The 20,257-nt window shown below is 41.5% G+C and overlaps 1 protein-coding gene across 6 annotated transcripts in view; it reads right to left on the bottom strand.

Moving 5' to 3' along the window:
- LOC125453699 (F-BAR and double SH3 domains protein 2-like) overlaps positions 1 to 20,257 on the bottom strand; it is a 238,588-nt gene that overhangs the window by 83,109 nt on the left and 135,222 nt on the right. For 3 of the 6 annotated variants that reach the window (XM_048533585.2, XM_048533588.2, XM_048533591.2), the window contains 4 exons: positions 12,887 to 13,009; positions 9,715 to 9,810; positions 4,809 to 4,853; positions 3,656 to 3,727 (listed from right to left, as the gene is read on the bottom strand). In XM_048533585.2, the coding sequence (XP_048389542.1) occupies positions 3,656 to 3,727; positions 4,809 to 4,853; positions 9,715 to 9,810; positions 12,887 to 13,009 (336 nt within the window). The remainder of the gene's footprint in view (positions 1 to 3,655; positions 3,728 to 4,808; positions 4,854 to 9,714; positions 9,811 to 12,886; positions 13,010 to 20,257) is intronic. The other 3 variants (XM_048533589.2, XM_048533586.2, XM_048533590.2) reach the window with 3 other exon arrangements.

The following is a 20,257-nucleotide window of genomic DNA, read 5'->3' as shown; positions in this document are numbered from 1 at the left end:
ATAGTGTAGGTTAGATGGGCTTCAGATTGGTATGACAGGTCGGCACAACATCGAGGGCCAAAGGGCCTGTACTGTGCTGTCGTGTTCTATGTTCTAATGAGCAATAACTAAGGACAACAATATAGCTTCTAATGAAAGAGTATATCAGGAAAGAAAAATAAAGTATTAAAGTAGAACTTGTTTAATTTTCAAAAAAATCAGGTTAATATTTTGAGCATTAAGAAACAATCAACAGTCAGCACATGCAGAAAATAATCATCAGAGACGTGGAGGTAGCAAGAACTGCAGATGCTGGAGTCAGAGACAACACGGTAAGGAGCTGGAAGAACACAGCAGGTGAGGCAGCAGAGGAGCAGGACAGTCGACATTTCGGACCGTGGTCCTTCATCAGGACCCTCATGAAGGACCTAGGCCTGAAATGTCGACTCTCCTGCTCCCTGGCCTGCTATGTTCATTGGAGATGTGGTGTCAGTAAACAAAATGATAAGGATAAGAGTAGGCAGAGAGTAGATGATAAGCACAAAGGGACAGGTGCTCTGAGGTGCACTTGTTTTAATTTGAGAAGTGTAGTAGGTAAGGCAGATGAATTTAAGGTTTGGATTAGTACCTGGAAGTATGATGTTGCTGCTATTACTGAGACTTAGTTGAGGGAAGGGCAAGATTGGCAACTAAATATCCCAGGATGTAGATGCTTCAGGCGGGATAGAAATAGAGGTAAAAGGGGTGGAGGAGTCGCGTTACTGGGCAAAGAGGATATCACAGCTGTGCTGAAGGAGGGCACTATGGAGGTACAAATATGTAGACAGATTATGGAAAGGTGTAGGCGCAACAGGGTGATGGTGATGGGAGATTTTAATTTTCCCAACATTGAGTGGGATTCACTTAGTGTTAGAGGTTTAGATGGAACAGAATTTGTATGGAGCATCCAGGAGGGTTTTAAAGACCAGTACGTAAATAGTCCAACTTGGAGAGGGGCCATACTGGACCTGGTGTGGGGAATGAGCGCGGCCAGGTGGCTGAAGTTTCAGGAGGGGATTACTTTGGGAATAGTGACCACAATTCTGTAAGTTTTACAATACTCATGGACAAAGACGACAGTGATCCGAAAGGAAGACTGTTAAAGTGGGGAAAGACCAACTGTAGCAAAATTCAGCAGGAGCTGGGGAAGGTGGATTGGGAGCAGCTGTTTGAGGGTAAATCCACATTCGATATGTGGTATGCTTTTAAACAGAGGTTCATTAGAGTGCAGGACAGACATGTCCCTGTGAAAATGAGGGACAGAAAGGGCAACATTGGGGAACCATGGATGACAGGTGAAATTGTGAGATTAGCAAAGAGGAAAAACAAAGCATACATCAGGTCTAGGTGACTGAAAACAGACAAAGCTATGTAAGAATATCGGGAAAGCAGGACCAATCCGAAACGAGGAATTAAGAGGGTTAAAAGAGTCATGAAATATAGTTAGCAAGCAGGGTTAAGGAAAATCCCAAAGCCTTTAATCCATATGTAAGGAGCAAGAAGGTAACTAGAGAAAGGGTTGGTCCACTCAAGGACAAAGGAAAGAAGTTATGCGAGGAGTCACAGAAAGTGAATGAGATTCTTAGTGAGTACTTTGTGTTGGTATTCACCGAGGAGTGGGACATGACAGATGTTGAAGTTATGGATAGATGTTTGATTACTCTAGGTAAAGTCAGCATAAGGAGAGGGGAAAAGTGCTGGGTATTCTAAAAGGCATTAGGGTGGACAAGTCCCTGGGACTGGATAGGAACTGTCGCAGGTTGCTGAGGGAAGTGAGAGAGGAAATAGCTGGGACCCTAACAGATATCTTTGCAGCATCCTTGAGCACGGGTGAGGTCCCGGAAGACTGGAGAATTGTTAATGTTGTCCCCTTGTTTAAGAAGGGTAGCAAAGATAATCCAGGTAATTAGAGACCGGTGAGCCTGGTGTCAGTGGTAAGGAGGCTGCTAAAGAAGATACTGAGGGATAGGATCTATTTACATTTGGACTAAAATGGGTTTATTAGTGATAGGCAACATGGTTTTGTGCAGGGAAGATCATGTCTTACCTACCCTGATAGAATTCTTTGAGGAAGTGACAAAGTTGATAGCTGAGGGAAGGGCTGTAGATGTCATACACATGGGCTTTAGTAAGGCGTTTGATAAGGTTCCCCATGGTGGGCTGACGGAGAAAGTGAAGTCGCATGGGGTCTAGGGTGTACTCGCCAGATGGACAGAGAACTGGCAGGGCAACAGGAGACAGAGAGTTGTAGTGGAAGGGAGTTTCTCAAAATGGAGAGCTGTGACCAGTGGTGTTCCAAAGGGGTCTGTGTTGGGACCACTGTTGTTTGTGATATACATAAATGATCTGGCGGAAGGTATAGATGGTTTGATGAGCAAGTTTGCAGATGACACTAAGATTGGTGGAGTAGCAGATACCGTAGGGGCCTATCAGAGAATACAGCAGAATATAGGTAGATTGGAGAGTTGGGCAGAGAAATGGCAGATGGAGTTCAATCCAGGCAAATAGGAGATGATGGATTTTGGAAGATCCAATTCAAGAGTGAACTATACAGTAAATGGAAAAGCCCTGGGGAAAACTGATGCACAGACAGAACTGAGTGTTCAGGTCCATTGTAGTCTGAAGGTGGCAACGCAGGTCGATTGAGTGGTCAAGAAGCAATACGGCATGCTTTCATTCATCGGATGGGGTATCGAGTACAAGAGTTGGCAGGTCACGTTGCAGTGTATAGGACTTTGGTTCGACCACATTTGGAATACTGCGTATAGTTCTGGTTGCCACATTACCAAAAGGATGTGGATGCTTTGGAGGGGGTGCGGAAGAGGTTCACCAGGATGTTGCCTGGTATGGAGGGTGCTAGCTATGAAGAGAGATTGAGTAGATTAGGATTACTTATGTTGGAAAGATGGAGGTTGAGGGGGTACCTGATTAAGGTCTACAAAATCATGAGAGGTGTAGACAGGGTGGATAGCAAGGAGCTTTTTGCCCAGAACGGGGGACTCAATTACTAGGGGTCACAATTTCAAGGTGAGAGGGGAAAAGTTTATGGGTGATATGCATGGTAAGTTCCTTACGCAAAGGGTAGTCGGTGCCTGGAATGCAATGCCAGCAGAGGTGGTAGAGGTGGGCACGACAGCGTCATTTAAGAGGCATCCAGACAGATACATGATTAGGCAGGGAACAGAAGGATACAGATCCTTGGAAAATAGACAACAGGTTTTGATAGAGGATCTGGATCGGCGCAGGCTTGGAGGGCCAAAAGGTCTGTTCTTGTGCCGTAATTTTCTTTGTTCTTTGATAAATAAAATTATGGCTAATTTTTGAATTTTAACTTTGAACAATCTTGTGACATACATATAACATATCCTAGACAATGCCAACTTTATGAAAGCAAATTTAGCAACTCAAGGTTCCAAGACAAAGATGTTTTCCATTTGAATTTAAGAGTTCTGCTTTAATGCTGTAGAAGTATAAGGGTTTTGAGTGAGAAAAAAATCACTGTCAATAAATGTCAATTCACAAATTACCATTCATGCAACTATGATTAGGTATTGATACAAAGATGCAGCTTTTAAAACAAAACACATGCACACCAAACCTCCACCACAGAATACCAAGTACACAAAGACGTGTGTACCTCTGTTAAAGTCATTCGCAAAGTGCTGACGGGTGAGAGATCTATGTCCACAAGCTGCACTGTATTAAAACTCTGAGCAACAAAAACATTAATATACAAAATGAACATGTTAACTTCGACATACAATGGTTAGAGAAAAAAGCTGATCTACAAGTGGCTTTTGGATTACTTAAATAGCATTTAATATTTATCAGCACACATGCACACCATACACAGAACAATATAATTATTAATCAACAAAGCAAGAGTAAGCTTTCAAAGCAAGAGGGGTCAGGGATGTGTCTACAATAAAAAAAACTAGCAACTTAGACAACAGAATTGAGTTGTGTCAAAACAGTCATAAATTAAGAGAACATATTTTTCATTTATCCTCAAGTTCCAAGAATGAAAAGGGACTTAGCTAACTTTGGTTTAAATAAGACTGACATATTCTGAAGTTCTGTAAACCTTTGCTGCATGCATATGGTATAGCTATTGTAAACAATTGCAAGCACCTGACAAAGAAACAAACTTGTGTTAATCAATTTTACAAAAAAAATTTGATTGTTGAAGTATTCTGCAGAAATAGATTTAAACTTGGTATAGAAATAAGACTGCTTACGCAAAAAAACTTTCCTCCACGGCCATGAGGGAAAGAACTGCAGTATTTTGACAGAAGTAAAATGCTGCAGATGACTGAAATGGAAATAGAAATAGAAAATACTGCAAATTCTCAGGAAATCAGGCAGCATTTATGAAGAGAGAAACATGGTCAATAGATCTGGTCTGTACCCGTTCATCAGTTTGAAAAAAGTTGGAAGAGTCGGAAGAGTGGAGAAAGAATAAAAGGGAAAGTCCATCATATGGACAGCAGCATCATCATTTCATCTTTACTGTCCTCTACTGTCAGGTTTTCCCTTCCGTTCTTCATGATACACTTGTACCTACAGCGTATGGACCGCAGTGGTTCAAGAAGTTAGTCTGACCTTCACCTTCTTAAAGGCAACTGTGGATGGGCAATAAATTTCAGGCAACCAGTGAAGCTCACGTGCTTCAACTGAATTAAAGAAAATCTTTCACTTCCTCAAAAATTATTACATTTCCTAACACTTTCCAATTCTGACAAAAATCACATCCTTGAAACATTAACTAATTTGCACTCCACAGATGCTACCTGATCAGCAGTATTCTGACCATGTTTGCTTTTCTTGCTGGAGATCTGAAATATAGACAAAAACAGAAATTGCTAGAGAAATTCAGCACACCTGGCAGCATCTATGAACAGAAAACAGAGAAGGTTATTTATTTAAATGTATTGAAATTTGGAAGGATACCTTAATGTGAATGGTGAAGCCAGTCAGAAGTCACATGACACCAGGTTATAGTCCAACAGGTTTAAATTAAATAAGCAGCTGTTGGAGCATTGCTCCTTTGTCAGGTGAAGTGGGATGGTGAAGAATTGGAGAATAGTTTGATTTGCTTTTTATAAGGAGACAGAATAGAGAATTCAGTGCTTCTTAAATTAAGGCGCTAAAATACTGTAATGGGGAAAGTGGCGTTTTGGATTCATTGACAATATTTTTTCCAGACTGGAGCCAGAGGATACAAATATTTCCCAAGATTCAGTTTTAGGCTCAATATATGTAAAAAGAAGATGACGTTGGTCATGAATGCAGCATTACAAAATTTATGGAAGGTATATAGTAGCAATAAGGACATTTGTAGGATTCAAGATGGTTAAATGGACAAAAGCATAGCAAATAGTATTTCTATGCTGTAAAGTATTAAGTGAGGCACTTTAAGGGGACTGGTGGAAGACTGTGTTAGACCATAAGACCCAAAAAGATGAAGGAGCAGAATTAGGCCTTTCAACCCATTGAGTCTGCTCTGTCATTTGATCATGACTGACATGTTTCTCAAGCCTATTACAAAGAAGAAAACAGCGAACAAACGGGTCCTTTGGCCATCCAGGCCTGTGCCAACACATTTTGCTGTTCCACAATAGAACTGTTTTCACTTACAGGATCTGTATCCCTCAATTCCTTTTCTATTTGTGTATTCATCCAGGTGCTTCTTGAATGTTGCTACTGTTTATGCTTCCACTGCCTCTTCTGGCAGCACATTCCAGGCACTCACTACTCTGTGAAAAACTAGCCTCATACAACTCTTTTAAGCTTCCACCCCTGCCTGCACCTTGACCCGGTTCCCCTTGGTAAGTGACGCCTCAACCCAGGGAAAAAGCCTCATACTTTCCACTCTATTCATGTCATTCACAAACTTAAATACTTCTATTTGGTTGCCCCTCAACCTCCTGTTTTCCACTGAAAATCAACCCAGTCTATCCAACCCTTCCTCACTGCTAAAATTCTCCATTCCAGGCAACATCCTGGTAAACCTTCTCTGTACTTTCTCCAAAACATTCACATCCTTCTGGTAGTGTAGTGACCAGAACTATACGCAATATTGAAGTGTGACTTAAGTGAAGTTCTATAAAGCTACAGCAGAACTTGTCTATCCTTAAACTCAATGTATCTTCCAATCTTACCTACTGTGCCGGAACCTTTGGTGACCTGCAGATCTGTACACCTAGATCCCTCTGCATATCAACACTCCTAAAAGTTCTGCCACTCACTGTAAAGTTTCCACCGATACGTGACCTTCCAAAATGCATCACCTCACATTTGTCCAGATTAAACTCTGTCAGCCATTTCTGGCCCCTGCGTCCAACTGATCCATATCCTGCTCTATTCTCTGACAATTCTCCTCACTATCCACAACTCCACCAATCTTTGTATCGTTTGCAAAGGTACTAATTAGACTAGGTCCATTTTCCTCCAAATCATTTGTGTAGATCATGAACAGCAGAGTTCCCAGCACTGATCCCTCCATTCCAAAAAGCATTCTTCCCACAGCTACCCTCTGCCTCCTATGACTAAGCTGGTTCTGTATCCATCTTGCCAGCTCACCCTTAATACCATGTGGCTTCACCTTTGTACTAGTCTGCCATGAGAGATCTTGTCAAAGGCTTTCCTGAAGCCCATGTAGACATCATCAACTGCTTTCTCCTCATCAATCATCTTCATCATCTCCTAAAAAACCTGATTAAGTTAGAGGGGGCATGACCTTCACTGCACAAAACCATGCTTCTATTACTAACAAGTCCATTTGATTCTAAATGCGCATAGATCTTGACCTTAAGAATCTTTTCCAATAACTTCCCTCCCACGGAGGAGAGGCTCAGGCCTGTACTTTTCAGGATTATTCCTGTTACCCATCTTAAACGATGGGACAACATGGGCTATTTTACCATCCTCTGGGGCCTTACCTGTGGCCAACGAGGATACAAGATGTCTATGAATAGTCCAAAAATTTGTTCTCTGGCCTCACTCAACATTCTGTGATAGGTCCCTTCAGGACCCAAGGACTCATTCACCTTAATGCTTTATAAGATGCATAACACCTGTTCCTTTTTAGTAGTCATTTGGCCCATTCTCCTGCCCTCTCCCCATAATCTTTGGCCTGCTTACTAATCAAGAACCTACGTATCTCTGTCTTAAATGCAGTCAATGATTTGGCCCCCACAGGCTTTTGTGGCAATCAATTCCACGGACTCGTGTCACTCTGGTTGAAAAAAAATTCTCCTCATTTCAGTTCTGAAGGGTTGTCCTTTCATTCAGGCTGAAAACATCTCCACATCCACTCTATTGAGGCCTCTCAGCATTTTGTACGTTTCAATCAGATTCTCTCTCTTCTTTCTAAACTCCAAGTACAGACTCAGTGCTCAACTACGCCTCAGAAGACAAGGCCTTCATCACAGGTCCAGTCTTGAAAATCTCCTATGGACTCTCTCCAACGCCAGAACATCCTTCCCCAGATACAGGACCCAAAACTCCTTTGCATATTCCAAATGTAGTCTGACCAGAGCCTTAAACAGCATCACTATACATCTCTGCTCTTATATTCAGTTCTCAGTGCATTTGTCTTGGTAACTACCTAATGAACCTGCGTGTTAAGCTTAAAAGAAGCCTAAACTACGACTCCTAAGTACCTTTGTGCTTCAGACTTCTGAGGTCTTTCCCCTTTAGTCTATACCTCTACTCTTTCTACAAAATCACATAATATCACACTTTCGCACATTATATTCTATCTGCCACTTCTTTGCCCACTTTCTTAGCCTCTCCAAGACCTTCTGCAGCCTCCCCACTTCCTCAACATCAAATGTCCCTCCAGCTATCTTTGTGTCATCTGTAAACTGAGCAAACAACGTCCTCAGCTGTATAACATGAAATCCTAACACTGATCCCTGTGGACCTCCACCAGGCACCAATTACCATTCCGAAGGAGACACCTTTATCCCCAGTCATTGCCTTCTGCCAGCTAGCCAATCATCTAACCATGCCCATACCTTGCTCCTAATGCCATGGATGTTTATCGTATTTAGCAGCCTTCCATGTGACACGTCATCAAATGCCTTCCGGAAACCCAATAGATCACATCCTCTAGCTCTCCTTTTTTGAGCTTGCTCGTAACATCCTTTAATAACTCTAACAGATTTGTCAGGCATGACCTCCCTTTGATGAAACTGTGCTGAATCAGCCCTATGTTACCATTCTCTTCCAAATACTCCTCAATAATAGACTCTAAAATCTTACCAATGACTGAGGTTAGGCTAACCACCCCATAATTTTCCGTCCTTTGCCTTGCTTCCTGCTGAAACAAGAGTGCTCTTGAACTAGCAACATTTTAAAAAGTGTACATGAGTACAGAGACCATGTCATTGATATACACAAATCTTTAAAAGGTGGCAAGGCAAGTTGAGGTGGCTATAAACCATGGTGTACTCGGTTAATAAGTCAAAGAACATAACATAAAAGCAAATCGATTATGTTAGAAGAACTTAGATCACCAATGGCTAGGCCTCAAGTGGGGTACTGTGGACAATTCTGTGCATCACACCAGAGAAAAGACAAAGGCACTGGAAAGGGTTCGAAGAAGGTGTTTATCGATCTGAGGGATTTCAGGAAATGAGAAGTTAGAAAAGTGAGGACTGTTCTTTTTGGATCAGAGAAGAGCAAGAGATGACTTAGCAAGAATTGGGAAGGTGTTGAGCCATTTTTATGGATTGGATACAGAAAAACTATGCCCTCTGGCGAGTGAGGCAATAATGAAAGCTTGGATTTAAAAATTATTGACAAACAAACAATCTAGAGGGGTGACCTGGTTTTAGTTGTAAGGATCTAGAGCAATCCCTCTAAATTGGTGGCAGAAGCTGTTTTAATAAATAATTTTAAGTAGCTAATGATACAGATACATGATAAGGAACCTAAGCATTTCTGACTGTTCTTTCAAAGGGCCATCTAAAGGAACATGACAAAGAAATAGTTAATATTTTCAGTTCAATAGGACTCATTTTCCAAAGAGTCTTAGTGGACGGGATGCATTAATTGTTTCTCTCCAGAAATGTTGCCAGACCCACTGAGCTTTTCCAGTAGTTTCTGTTTTTGATTCTCACTTAAAAATGAACATGCCTGCTCTACATCCAATGTTTTATTGTGCAGATTAACAAATGATTAACAAATTTGCAGCCATGTCACCAGTGTTGGGAGGGTATCCCTTTATAGGGTGGCCTACGGTTGCTGAAGGACACAGCCAGACAGAATGGACTCAACTGAAGAAGTGGCCCTCCTGCTCTATCACCCTGTGAGGACCAAAAGATCAACAAGAACATTCCAACTGGTCTCCTTTACTGCCATTAATGGGCCTGTAATGACACATGTTGGCTACCGCTGCAGGTGACAAGTGCTTAGTCTTACTCTGGACATGACATAAATAACTAACTTATCGACAATTTAAAGCTTGAAGCCAGCATTAGTTTCATTCTCACTCAAAACAGCGGAAGCTCCACTACTGAAATTGTCCTAGGTTGTGTTTTTGGAAATACATTTGACCCTGTTTGAAAAATAAGACAGCAATAAAAGTGCAATCTTTCATCACTTTGAAATTGGTAGGAGGAAGGGCATGCTGCAGCATATCTTCTTGCCATTATAAATACATACTTGTCAAATGAAGTAGTCACATACCATATCATTATCGCTGGGCTGGAACTGGAATGGCTGGGGTTTTAGGAATACTGGATTTTCTTGAAGGAAAAGCTGTAGATTGTAATCGCGCAATCCCTAAACAAAATCACAAAGAAATCAAAACTACTGAGCTATCAATGTCATGCCATCTTTTAAAGAACATGTAAGCAGCATTTTTGCTATTGCAATACTAGTCCAATTACATTAAATGATTTCACACATCCATATTAGAGCTACTTGTCACCAAAGATGTATTACACAAACGTATGGTGTATAATTTATTGCTGTCAAAACTTGCATTTGCAGTTCTCTCTACCTGGCAGTATATTTTGTTTTTAGCTTTGCTTTCCCTTAAAGATTCAACCCAACTCATCAACCAAAATTGGCAACAAGTTATACTTATATAGCACCTGATATGTCCCAATGCACTTCACAATAGTATTACAAAACAAAATGACACCAAGCCATAAAATGAGATATTAGGTCAGATGACCAAAAGCTTGGCTAAAGAGGTACATTTTAAGGGTTGTCTCAATACAGGAATTTGAGGGCAGGCATGGAGAAGTGAAGGGAGGGAATTCCAGAAATTGGGGTTTTGACAGTTGAAATTTTGGATACTTAAGAGGACAACATTAGATGAGGGCAGGTATTTCAGAGTGCTGTGGGGCTAGGTGAGATGACAGTGAGAATTTGTGGGGGCCAGTCGAAGTCAGACAACAAATGGTGAGAAGTGAATGGGACTTGATAAGAACAGATTGAGGTGAGAGCTGTTGCACCCAGCAGGTCAAAAATGGGGACAGATTGGAGCAGGATACTGTAGTTAATTCTATCAAGTGCTGCAGACGAGGATGGGAAAAATGAGAAATGATAATTCGGCTTTGTCGCAGTCACATGGGATGTTATATACTACTGTGAAAACTGTTTCAGTACTTTGGCAGAGGCAGAAACCTCTGGAATTCGGATAACGAATTCTTGAAAATAATAAATTCAGAGGATGACAACACGTTTAAGGACTCTGCGGAGGAAAGGCAAGTGGGATAGAGGACTGCACTTTGGAAAGAGTTTGTGTCAAGGAGTGGGGCAATGATGGCAGACTTCAAGAAGAGGCACACACATGAAGACAGCAAACAGTTAACCATGTTGTTTAATGGCTGGACCTGCATAGGAAAATTGGTAGTGAGCAGAGTGCGCAGGAAGAAGGCCACAAGGACAAGGGGATTGGAGACAGCAGGATGGGAACTAGAAAAGAGTTCAGGGCTAGGGCAGTGGGGAACTTTAATTGAGGTTTGACCTAGCTGGAAAGAAGGAACATGGCAGAGTCTGCCGACTGAATTATTTCAATTCTGGTGACACAGAAGGTCATGAAATTCACACACATTGCCAGAGCTGAAGGATGAGGAGACAGTAAAGAGGGGTATAAGAATATGCTTACTATAGAGAAAAGAAACAAAGGGTTATCTTTGCATTCTAGGATGCTTCTGGAACTGCCAAGAGCTATAGCAGACTAAAAAAAGGCCTCTTAGTGCTCTAATTGGTCCAGCAAGGTCTTGCAGCAGATGGTTTTGTCTGTTGTTTGCCATGCCCATTTGGATTTAGTAAGATATGAGGTAGTTTTTATGAAATTTTACACATTTATTTTATACATGGGGGCAAGTACAATTTAGATTAATTGCTTTCAGATCATTGATGGTCATTAGGCAAGGCCAAATTGAAGAATTTGAGAATTTTAGATTCCAAAGGTAGAATTTTCCTACCCTAACACCAGCAGTACTGAAGCTCAAGGCTGGCATTACACGCAGTCCCAGGTTATAAAACACTGGAAACCAGACCAAGTTAAGAATGGGAGGGTACTGATGGGGAAGATGAAACCTTGTGAGGTTGGGGAGAGGAAGAGAGGGATCTTGAAGAGACCAGAATGAAAAAAGTAGCATCCACAGAGGGCAGACCTTTTGGAGCCAGGGATATGTGGCACCTTTGTGGAAACAACCAAAATCACAGCAATTGAACATTGAGGTTTTTGCCTTCAAATTGCTACCAAAGTCATCCATTAAATCATATCATGTGAAGAACAAAGGTCACTGTAAGAACAAGAACTTTACAACAATGAATTTGGAGAAAATAAATCTTTAAAACTGTAAGATCTCGAATGGTCACTAGTTAGTTGAATAATTGAAACCACATTAAGAATGTTCATTTACCATGACTAACATACCATTGACGACATGCAGGTATGACACATTCAGCTTGCCAATATCTCTTGTATTCTTTTATAACTGACTCACATTAAATTTAACAACAAGGCTTTCTGTTCATTACATTCTATGATTCAGGGAAATATTTCAGTTTTGTCTTCTGTTTTCCTCGTGCTTTCACATGATAAATCTGTGATATGGTTAAGACCTTGTACACATATTTAACTAACACCACAGCAAGTTGCTGAAATATTCAAATCTAATTTGTTGCCCGATTATCATAAAGTGGCTCATTTATATCCTACAGGGAAGAGGACTGGTCACCTTACACAATCTGGCTAACAGCTGATTCCATTCACTCAAAACAGATGTGAATCAACATCTTTTGGAGTTAGCTGAGGCAAAATACACATATGCTTTGTTAAGGCTGCTCAGAATCTAGGACTTTAAAAATTGCTGTGTGGTTATCTCCTCCCAAGCCTATGCTCCAATTGACCATTAGGAAGTATACGGTGCTCTCAATGAACCTTCCTTCCTTATTTGAAGCAAAGTTAATTTTGCAAATTCTTTGAAAAGGTAAAACATAATTTTCCTTCATTGATTCCAAGGCACAAGTATTAGCACTTTCAATGCAGGAGAAAGCTACACCCACCTGTTGTTATTGAGAACTAAAGGATTTGAAATGTCCCTATAAAGGTCTTTTTTGTTTAGTACTTCATTTTCAATTCTGCTATTGACAGAAACTTTAGTACAATACAAAAGCAAACTTAACTGAGTTTCTTGTTTACAGAACATACAATAGGTTACTTTTAACAAAACAAAACTGCTGTCAGGTTTAAATCATTGATTAGATGCAGCTCGAGGATTTTATCAATGAAATTCCTGAATGCTAGCATCGCTTGGAGCATTGTATCGAGTAACAAGTGGGGTACATTTCCATAGAAAGTGATAAACCCATCCTTGCAATGCCAGAGACTCACCTTGCTGGAAGCTTCTACCAGCAACTGGAATGTATTCTGTACAGACTGACAGGCCTCAAGCTCTGTTCTGTTGAAAACCATCAAGTATTCTTTAAGATGGTCATAGAAATTCCCATCCAGAGCCTGTAAGAGTATTAATAAACATGTTAACACTATTCAAAAGTAGAAAGGTTTTTATAGGAGAAAAGCTATTAAGAAACTTTAATGAAACATTTGTTTCTACATAAATCTAAAAGTTGCTTCAGATTTTCGAATTGCATTTCCTCTTTGTTTTAATGACATTTTCTCAATTTATTTGGTGAAAGAAATTGGAAGATACCTGATTACCTCAAAATCACTGGAAGTCCCAGAACACTTTTCAGCTAATGAAGTACTTTTGAACTGTAGGCACTATTTTAATGTTGGAAACACTACAGCTAATTCACACATGGCTATGTCTGCTGACACTGGCGTATGAGCACCATGCAGTGTTTTAAACTGTGTGTGTGTGTGTGTGTGTGTGTGTGTGTGTAAAAATGGTTTTGGAGACACAGCCCATGGTCTGGGAGCAGGTGGGTATCAAGATCTGGGAGGGGGAAGACATCAGGACCTAGAAAGGAGAGCGAGAGAGAGAGATCGGGGCCTAGCAGGAAGGGCAGGGAGGAAATCGGCACTCAAGAGTAAGTTGCCCTCCTCCACTCTCCCCAACCAGTCTGATCCTCTTGTCCAATAACCCCCACTCCCATCCAGTCCTGGAGGAATTTTCTGTCACCGAACCTCATTTCAATGGCATACCTATTCTGTCCACATGTGTAGTGTGGACTAGATGCATAAGTAGAGGTGTAGAATTTTCTGGAACCACGAGCATGTGCATTTCCAAGTTCGTGTGCATGTGTAGTTGTCACCTCAGCAGACCCTGCCTTTGTACACAAGAACTCTCACAAATAGCAAATGTGATAATGATCAGTTATTCAGTCCAGGCGTGTTCAATATTAATCAGCATAAATCCCCCTCTTTTTTAAAACTTGTGCTGGGAAATGCATTGCATTCATTCATGCTGATATAAGCAGCCTCAGTTTAATATCGCATTTGAAAGACAGTGCTTTTGACTGGGCAGTACCACTCAGTGCTGCACTGGAATGCCAGCTTTAATTTCTCTGCTTAACTCCTGGAGTGGGACAACCTGGAACCTTGTGACTCGAAGAACAGAATGCTACCATCTGACAAAGTGGAGGAGAGAGATGGAAAGAAACTAATTACTGGTTCAACAGAAGTTGCTAAGTAGTTACAACTAAGCTCCAAAACTCAATTGTTTACTCACTACCACTTTCAAAAAGCATGTTTTGAAGTCCAGATTTAAACATTGTGCACAAATTCAAACTTACTTTGAACTATGCTTCCACTTGGCTGCTATTGCCCCCTTTGACTGTATGTAATATAATCATCTGAATTTACGCTGAAGTGCTGAGTTCACTAAGTTCGGTACTTTCCCCAGTATCTTAAAACAACTCTGAAGTTAAGAGCAACAGGGGTGAATCAGGAATAAACAGGAGATTCAAAGTATTCTTATGCAATGCAAGAATCTAACAAGAATAGTAAAGAGAGAAATAGAGAGAATACAAGATCTGTAGATCTTCTAGACAATCCAACTGTATGGTACCATGAGAAATTCTCCTTGTCTGAAGATCAAATTGTCACATTCAACCTTGTCCTGTAAAATGTAGTAAGATCTGGATATTTATCTATTGCTTCTCTATAAAGTTTGCTTTTACACAGAAACAAAACTTCAAGTAGTACTGCTGACATAAAAGTACACTGAAAATACCCAGTTATGAGACAAATGTTGAGTAGTATTTAAAATAAAACAACTGAGATTAATTAAGTATAGACACTACAAACAGTGCATGGATTTTCATGTCTAGAAGGCCAAGATTCTAAGTACTCAAATGGCACACAAAGTAGGTGGAATTTAATGTTTGCTCTGGGGTTTTTTAAAAAATTTATTCGAGGGACGTAAGTGTTGTTGGCTGGCCAGGATTTATTGCCTGTCCCTAGTTGCCCTTAAGAGGCTCTGAGCTCCCTTCTTGAACCACTGCAGCCACTTGCTGTGGGTTGACCAATAATGGCCTTACGGAGGGAATTCCCGGATTCTGACCCAGTGATAGTGAAGGAATGGCAATATACTTCCAAGTCAGGATAGTAAGTGACTAAGAAGGGAGCTTGCAGGCGGTGATGTTCTCATGTATCTACTGCTTTGCCTTTCTAGAGGAAGTGATTGTGGGTTTGCAAAGTGCTGTTTAAAGGTCTTTGGTGAAATATTGCAATGCATCTTGTAGATAGTACACACTGCTGTGACTGAGGTCGGTGGTGGAGGGAGTTGATGCTTGTGGATGTGGTGCCATTCCAGCTGGCTTTGTCCTGGATAGGGTCAAGTTTTTTGAGTGTTGTGGAGCTGCATCCATCCAGGTAGCTGGGGAATATTCCATCACTATGCTGATTTGAGCTTTGTCTATGGTGGACAGGCTTGTGGGAGTGAGGAGGTGACTTACTCCCCACAGCATTCTGAGTGCTGACTTGCTCTTGTAGCCACTGTATTCTTATGGTCAGTCCAGCTGAGTTTCTTGCCAATGTGAAGCCTCAGGATGTTGATAGTGGGGGATTCAATGATAACATTATTGAATGTCAGGGCTCGATGGTTTGATTGTCTCTGATTGGAGATGCTCATTGCCTGGCATTTCTGTCATGAATGTTACTTGCCATTTGTCACCCAAGCCTGGATATTGTCCAGATCCTGTTGCGTTTGAACATGGTCTCGTTTAGTGCCTGAGGAGTATTGAATGGTGTTGAACATTGTGCATTCATCAGCAAACATTCCCACTTCTGACGATGGAGGGAAGGTCATTGCTGAAGCAATTAGGCCTGGGATATTAGTGAGGAACTTGGACAGATATGTCCTGGAGTTGAGCTGGCTGACTTTCAACAACCACAACCTTTGTGAATGACTCTGCTCAGTACAGAGTTTGCCCTCTAATTCCCCCAAATCCAGTTCTGCTAGGGTTCTTGGATGCCATAGTTGGTTGAATATGGCCTTGATGTCAGGGGTTGTCACTCTTGCCTCACCTCTGGAATTCAACTCTTGTCCATGATTTAACCAAGGCTCTAATGAAGTCAGGAGCTAAGTGGTCCTGGTGGAACAAAAACTGGACATCACTGAGCAGGTGCTGCTTGACAGCACTGTAGATGACGCTTTCCATCACTTTACTGATATTAGAGAATAGACTGTTGGAGCAGTAACTACCCGGATTGGATTTGTCCTGCTTTTTTGCCTACCTGGACAGTTCTGGATTGTTGTTGACATTGTCGGGTAGATACCAGCATTGTAACTATACTGAAACAGCTTGGATAGATGACCAGCAAGTTCTAGAGCACCATTTTTCAGTTCTATTGCAGGAATCCTGTCAGGACTCAACGCTTGCAGTATCCAGTGCCTCCAACCACTTCTTGATATCACGAGGTGTGATTTGAATTGGCTGAGGATTGGCATCTGTGATGCTGGGGACCACTAGAGGAGGCCGAAATGGATCATCCACTTGGTCGTTCTCAATGAAGATCGCATGAATGCTTTAGCCTTATATCTCAGACTGATGTGTTGGGCTCTTCCCATCTTTGGGATACTTCTGCAGCCTCTTCTTTCAACGAGTTGTTTTTATTGTCCACCAGCATTTGTGATTGTGTGTGGCGGGACTATAGAGCTAAGATTTGATCTGTTGGTTATGGAATCGGTTACTTTTGTCTATTACTTGCTGCTTATGCTCCTTAGCATGTGAGCGGTCCTGTTTGATAGCTTCACCAGACTGACACCTCATTTTTAGGTAGACCTGCTGCTGTTCCTGACATGCCCTCCTGCACTCTCCACTGAACCCTGGCACGATGGTAATGGTTGAGTGGGGGGATATGTTGGGGCATAAGATTGCAGACTGTGCAACAGAACTGGAGTACAGTCCTGTTACTTTTAATGGCCCACAGCACCTCACGGTTGCAGGATGGGTTACAGAGGGTGGAAAAGTGCATGGTATTAAGGCCATCAGCTCTGGTTTCCCTTGCCAAGTCCGCAGTGCAAGAGTCTAGAATGGCCTTTCTACCTGGAGGCTAATTGAGGCCTTTAAGAGGGCACTTCAGCACTTCTACTTGCCACCGCTTATATTCAACCATCAGTAAGCAGGCGTCAAGCCACAGGGACAAGCTACAAGGTAAATCATGGCAGGCAAACCTGGCAGCCTCCTCTGCAAAGCGGTGAATGATTTCTTGGTGATTCTATTCAGCTGTTATATTGTGTGATATTTTTATAAGTAGTGTTTTGGTTTTGTTATTATTCCCATAATAACCCATGCCTAGTTCAGAAAATTATAACAGGATCAGGCGTTTTTCTGTTGTGCAAAAACAAGAAGAAGAAAAAGAATTAAATGACTGTCATCACCTGTGTGATTGCAATGATGAATGTAGCTTTCAGCTATTCTCGATGACTCCACAATATTTGAAAGCATGACTTGATCAGTTTCCCCTTCCTGGCTTTGTGGTCTAACAACTGATATTTCCTGCTTTTGTTTAGTCTCATGGCAATTCTGCACTAACCAACAACTCAGTTTCGATCCAATTTTAAACTCTTCCAGACCATATTACAGAAATGCTTTTAAGGGAAGTCAGTTGGGAGTTATCAGTAGACAACTGTTTTAAAGACAAGTACTGGTAGACTGTTTTGCTTTATTTCAATAACGTGCTAAACTAATTCCATAAGGATTTAGAGGCCATAAACAAAGTGCTCCAGTAACATGTTGTCCTTAAGCTGCCAGCCAGGTAGAAGCTGGACAGTCTGTGTAGCAGTTAAGTGAAAGCAAGACACTGCAGATTCTGTAACTATTCAACAGGGCTGTGACATTATGACTGGCAGCATCTGTGGCGAAAAGGAAAGTTAACATTTTCAGTTAAATATTACTAGAATCATATTCAACTTGGGACATTAAACTTGTTTATCTCTACACAGAGGTTGCCAGTAATTTCTGTTTCATTTCAGTTTGTATTATGGGGATTTCACATTACTGAAGCAATAAACTAAATGATTGTTTGTCCAACTGGAATGAATGTGCATGCACAATCAGAAAAGCAGCCTTGGTTTAGAAAACAATTCAAAAAGCTAGCAGTCTAAAGCTTTGTAGTACAGTTGTACTTGGTGATGGTAAACACCAGAAAAATCCAATTCTTTAAAGAAATACTATCTCTGGAGGCATTAAAATGTTTATTTTTCTTCATAATGGTGTCACCAAGTTGGGGTTTCACTGGGAAGCAGCAATACAAGTAAATGCATTCAATCAGAAGTATCAGTCTCTGACTAACATCTGTTAAATGAAAGCTGCATTTTGGTTTGTACAAGTTAAGACATTAATGGTAACCTGCTTCGCAACCACCAAGGGTAATTACAAATAGCTAATTATTGGTCTTGCTATTTCGGTGTTCTACAAAATGATGTTCCTTTCTAGTCGGGCTTTGTAAGTTATTATGTTGGTGATGAGAATCAGGAAAAGTTTCAGACAGCCTTGCCTTTCAAAGAAGCTAGTAAGTCAGTGAGAAGAAAACATTAACAATGTTTGGGAGACTGGAACTCTATGATGTGGGTGTGGAGGATTGGCTCCAGTATGCTAGATCACTGGTAACAAGTGTTTTCCTGACTGCTTTGGGGGTCCTGATTTCAGCATCATAAAGAGTATAGCCTACCCAGCAAACTAAAGTAAAAATCCTTTGACAAACTGGCCAACAAGCATGACCCCAAACTTTCTGTTATATTGCAGCATTGCAGGTTTAACAGAGAAAATCAACTTCCTGGTGAGCCAGTTACTGAATTTTTGTCAAGACTGCAGAAATTGGTGGAAGCGGAGAGTACAGGTCAGCACTTTGGGAAATGTTCAGGGATTGCTTAGTTTGTGGAATTAATAATATTTTGACCCAAAGGAAGCTACTGACAGAGCCAGCTCTGGGCCTCATGAAAGGCACAGAACTGGCCCATTCCCCTGGAAAATGGGGCTTGGAGGCTCAGGGGTCCAGAGACGTGCTCTCCTCAACCTTAGAAATATCCCAATCCACACAGCCAAGTTTCCAGCAGATGATACTTGTGGTTTGCGTTTGTTGCCAAGGCGGCCAACTGGAGTTAGAAGCTGCAATGTTCCAGAACTAGACAGAAAGTTTCTCCACAAGACAATAGGGAGCAAGAATGTCCATGTCGCACTTGTATTCAAACAGTTCACCCCAGACAAGGTGACAGAAACAGGTGAAATGCAGAACACCCAGGTCAAGGGGTGAAGCCTGGTCAAGGGGCTTTATAAATAAATCAGCCCAAGGATGAGGTTTTGACACAGCTAAATTACATCAACATGGCCCCAATTAAGTGAAAACTTCAGTTAAATGGCCACCTCCTGTATATGGATGAAAGATCTTTGAGTCAGAGTCATTCCGCACAGAAAGAGGCGCTTCATCCAACTAGACCAAGCCACACATATTTCCAAACTAAACTAGTCCCACTTGCCAGCAATGACCCATATCCCTCCAAACCCTTCCTATTCATTGACCTGTCCAAATACCTTTTATATGTTGTAACTGTACCTGCATCCACCACTTCCTCTGGCAGTTCCTTCCACATGTGAACCACTGTGTAATAAACGTTGCCCTCACATCCTCTTTAAAAACATTTACCTCTTAGCTGAAAAATATGTTCCCTAGGGAAAAAGACCCTGGTTATTCAAATTATCCATGCACCTCATGATTTTACAAACCTCTTTAAAATCACACTTTCCTATGCTCCACGAGCACCATTCTACATAGAACATAACAGCACAGTACAGGCCCTTTGGCCCTCGACGTTGTGCCGACCTGTCACACCAATCTCAAGCCCATCTAACCTACACTATTCCATGTACGTCCATATGCTTATCCAATGACGATTTAGATGTACCAAAGTTGGCGATTCTACTACCGTTGCAGGCAAAGCGCTCCATTCCCTTACTACTGAGTAAAGAAACTACCTCTGACATCTGTCCTATATCTTTCACCCCTCAATTTAAAGCTATGCCCCCTCATGCTCGCCGTCACCTTCCTCGGAAAAAGGCTCTCCCTATCCACCCTATCTAACCCTCTGATTATTTTATATGTTTCAATTAAGTCACCTCTCAACCTTCTTCTCTCTTATGAAAACAGCCTCAAGTCCCTCAGCCTTTCCTCGTAAGGCCTTCCCTCCATACCAGGCAACATCCTAGTAAATCTCCTCTGCACCCTTTCCAAAGCTTCCACATCCTTATAATGCGGTGACCAGAACTGTACACAATACTCCAAGTGCGGCCGCACCAG

The sequence above is a fragment of the Stegostoma tigrinum genome, chromosome 6 (genome assembly GCF_030684315.1).
Source record: "Stegostoma tigrinum isolate sSteTig4 chromosome 6, sSteTig4.hap1, whole genome shotgun sequence".
Lineage (NCBI taxonomy): Eukaryota > Metazoa > Chordata > Chondrichthyes > Orectolobiformes > Stegostomatidae > Stegostoma > Stegostoma tigrinum.
This window is presented reverse-complemented; position numbering and strand designations above follow the sequence as displayed.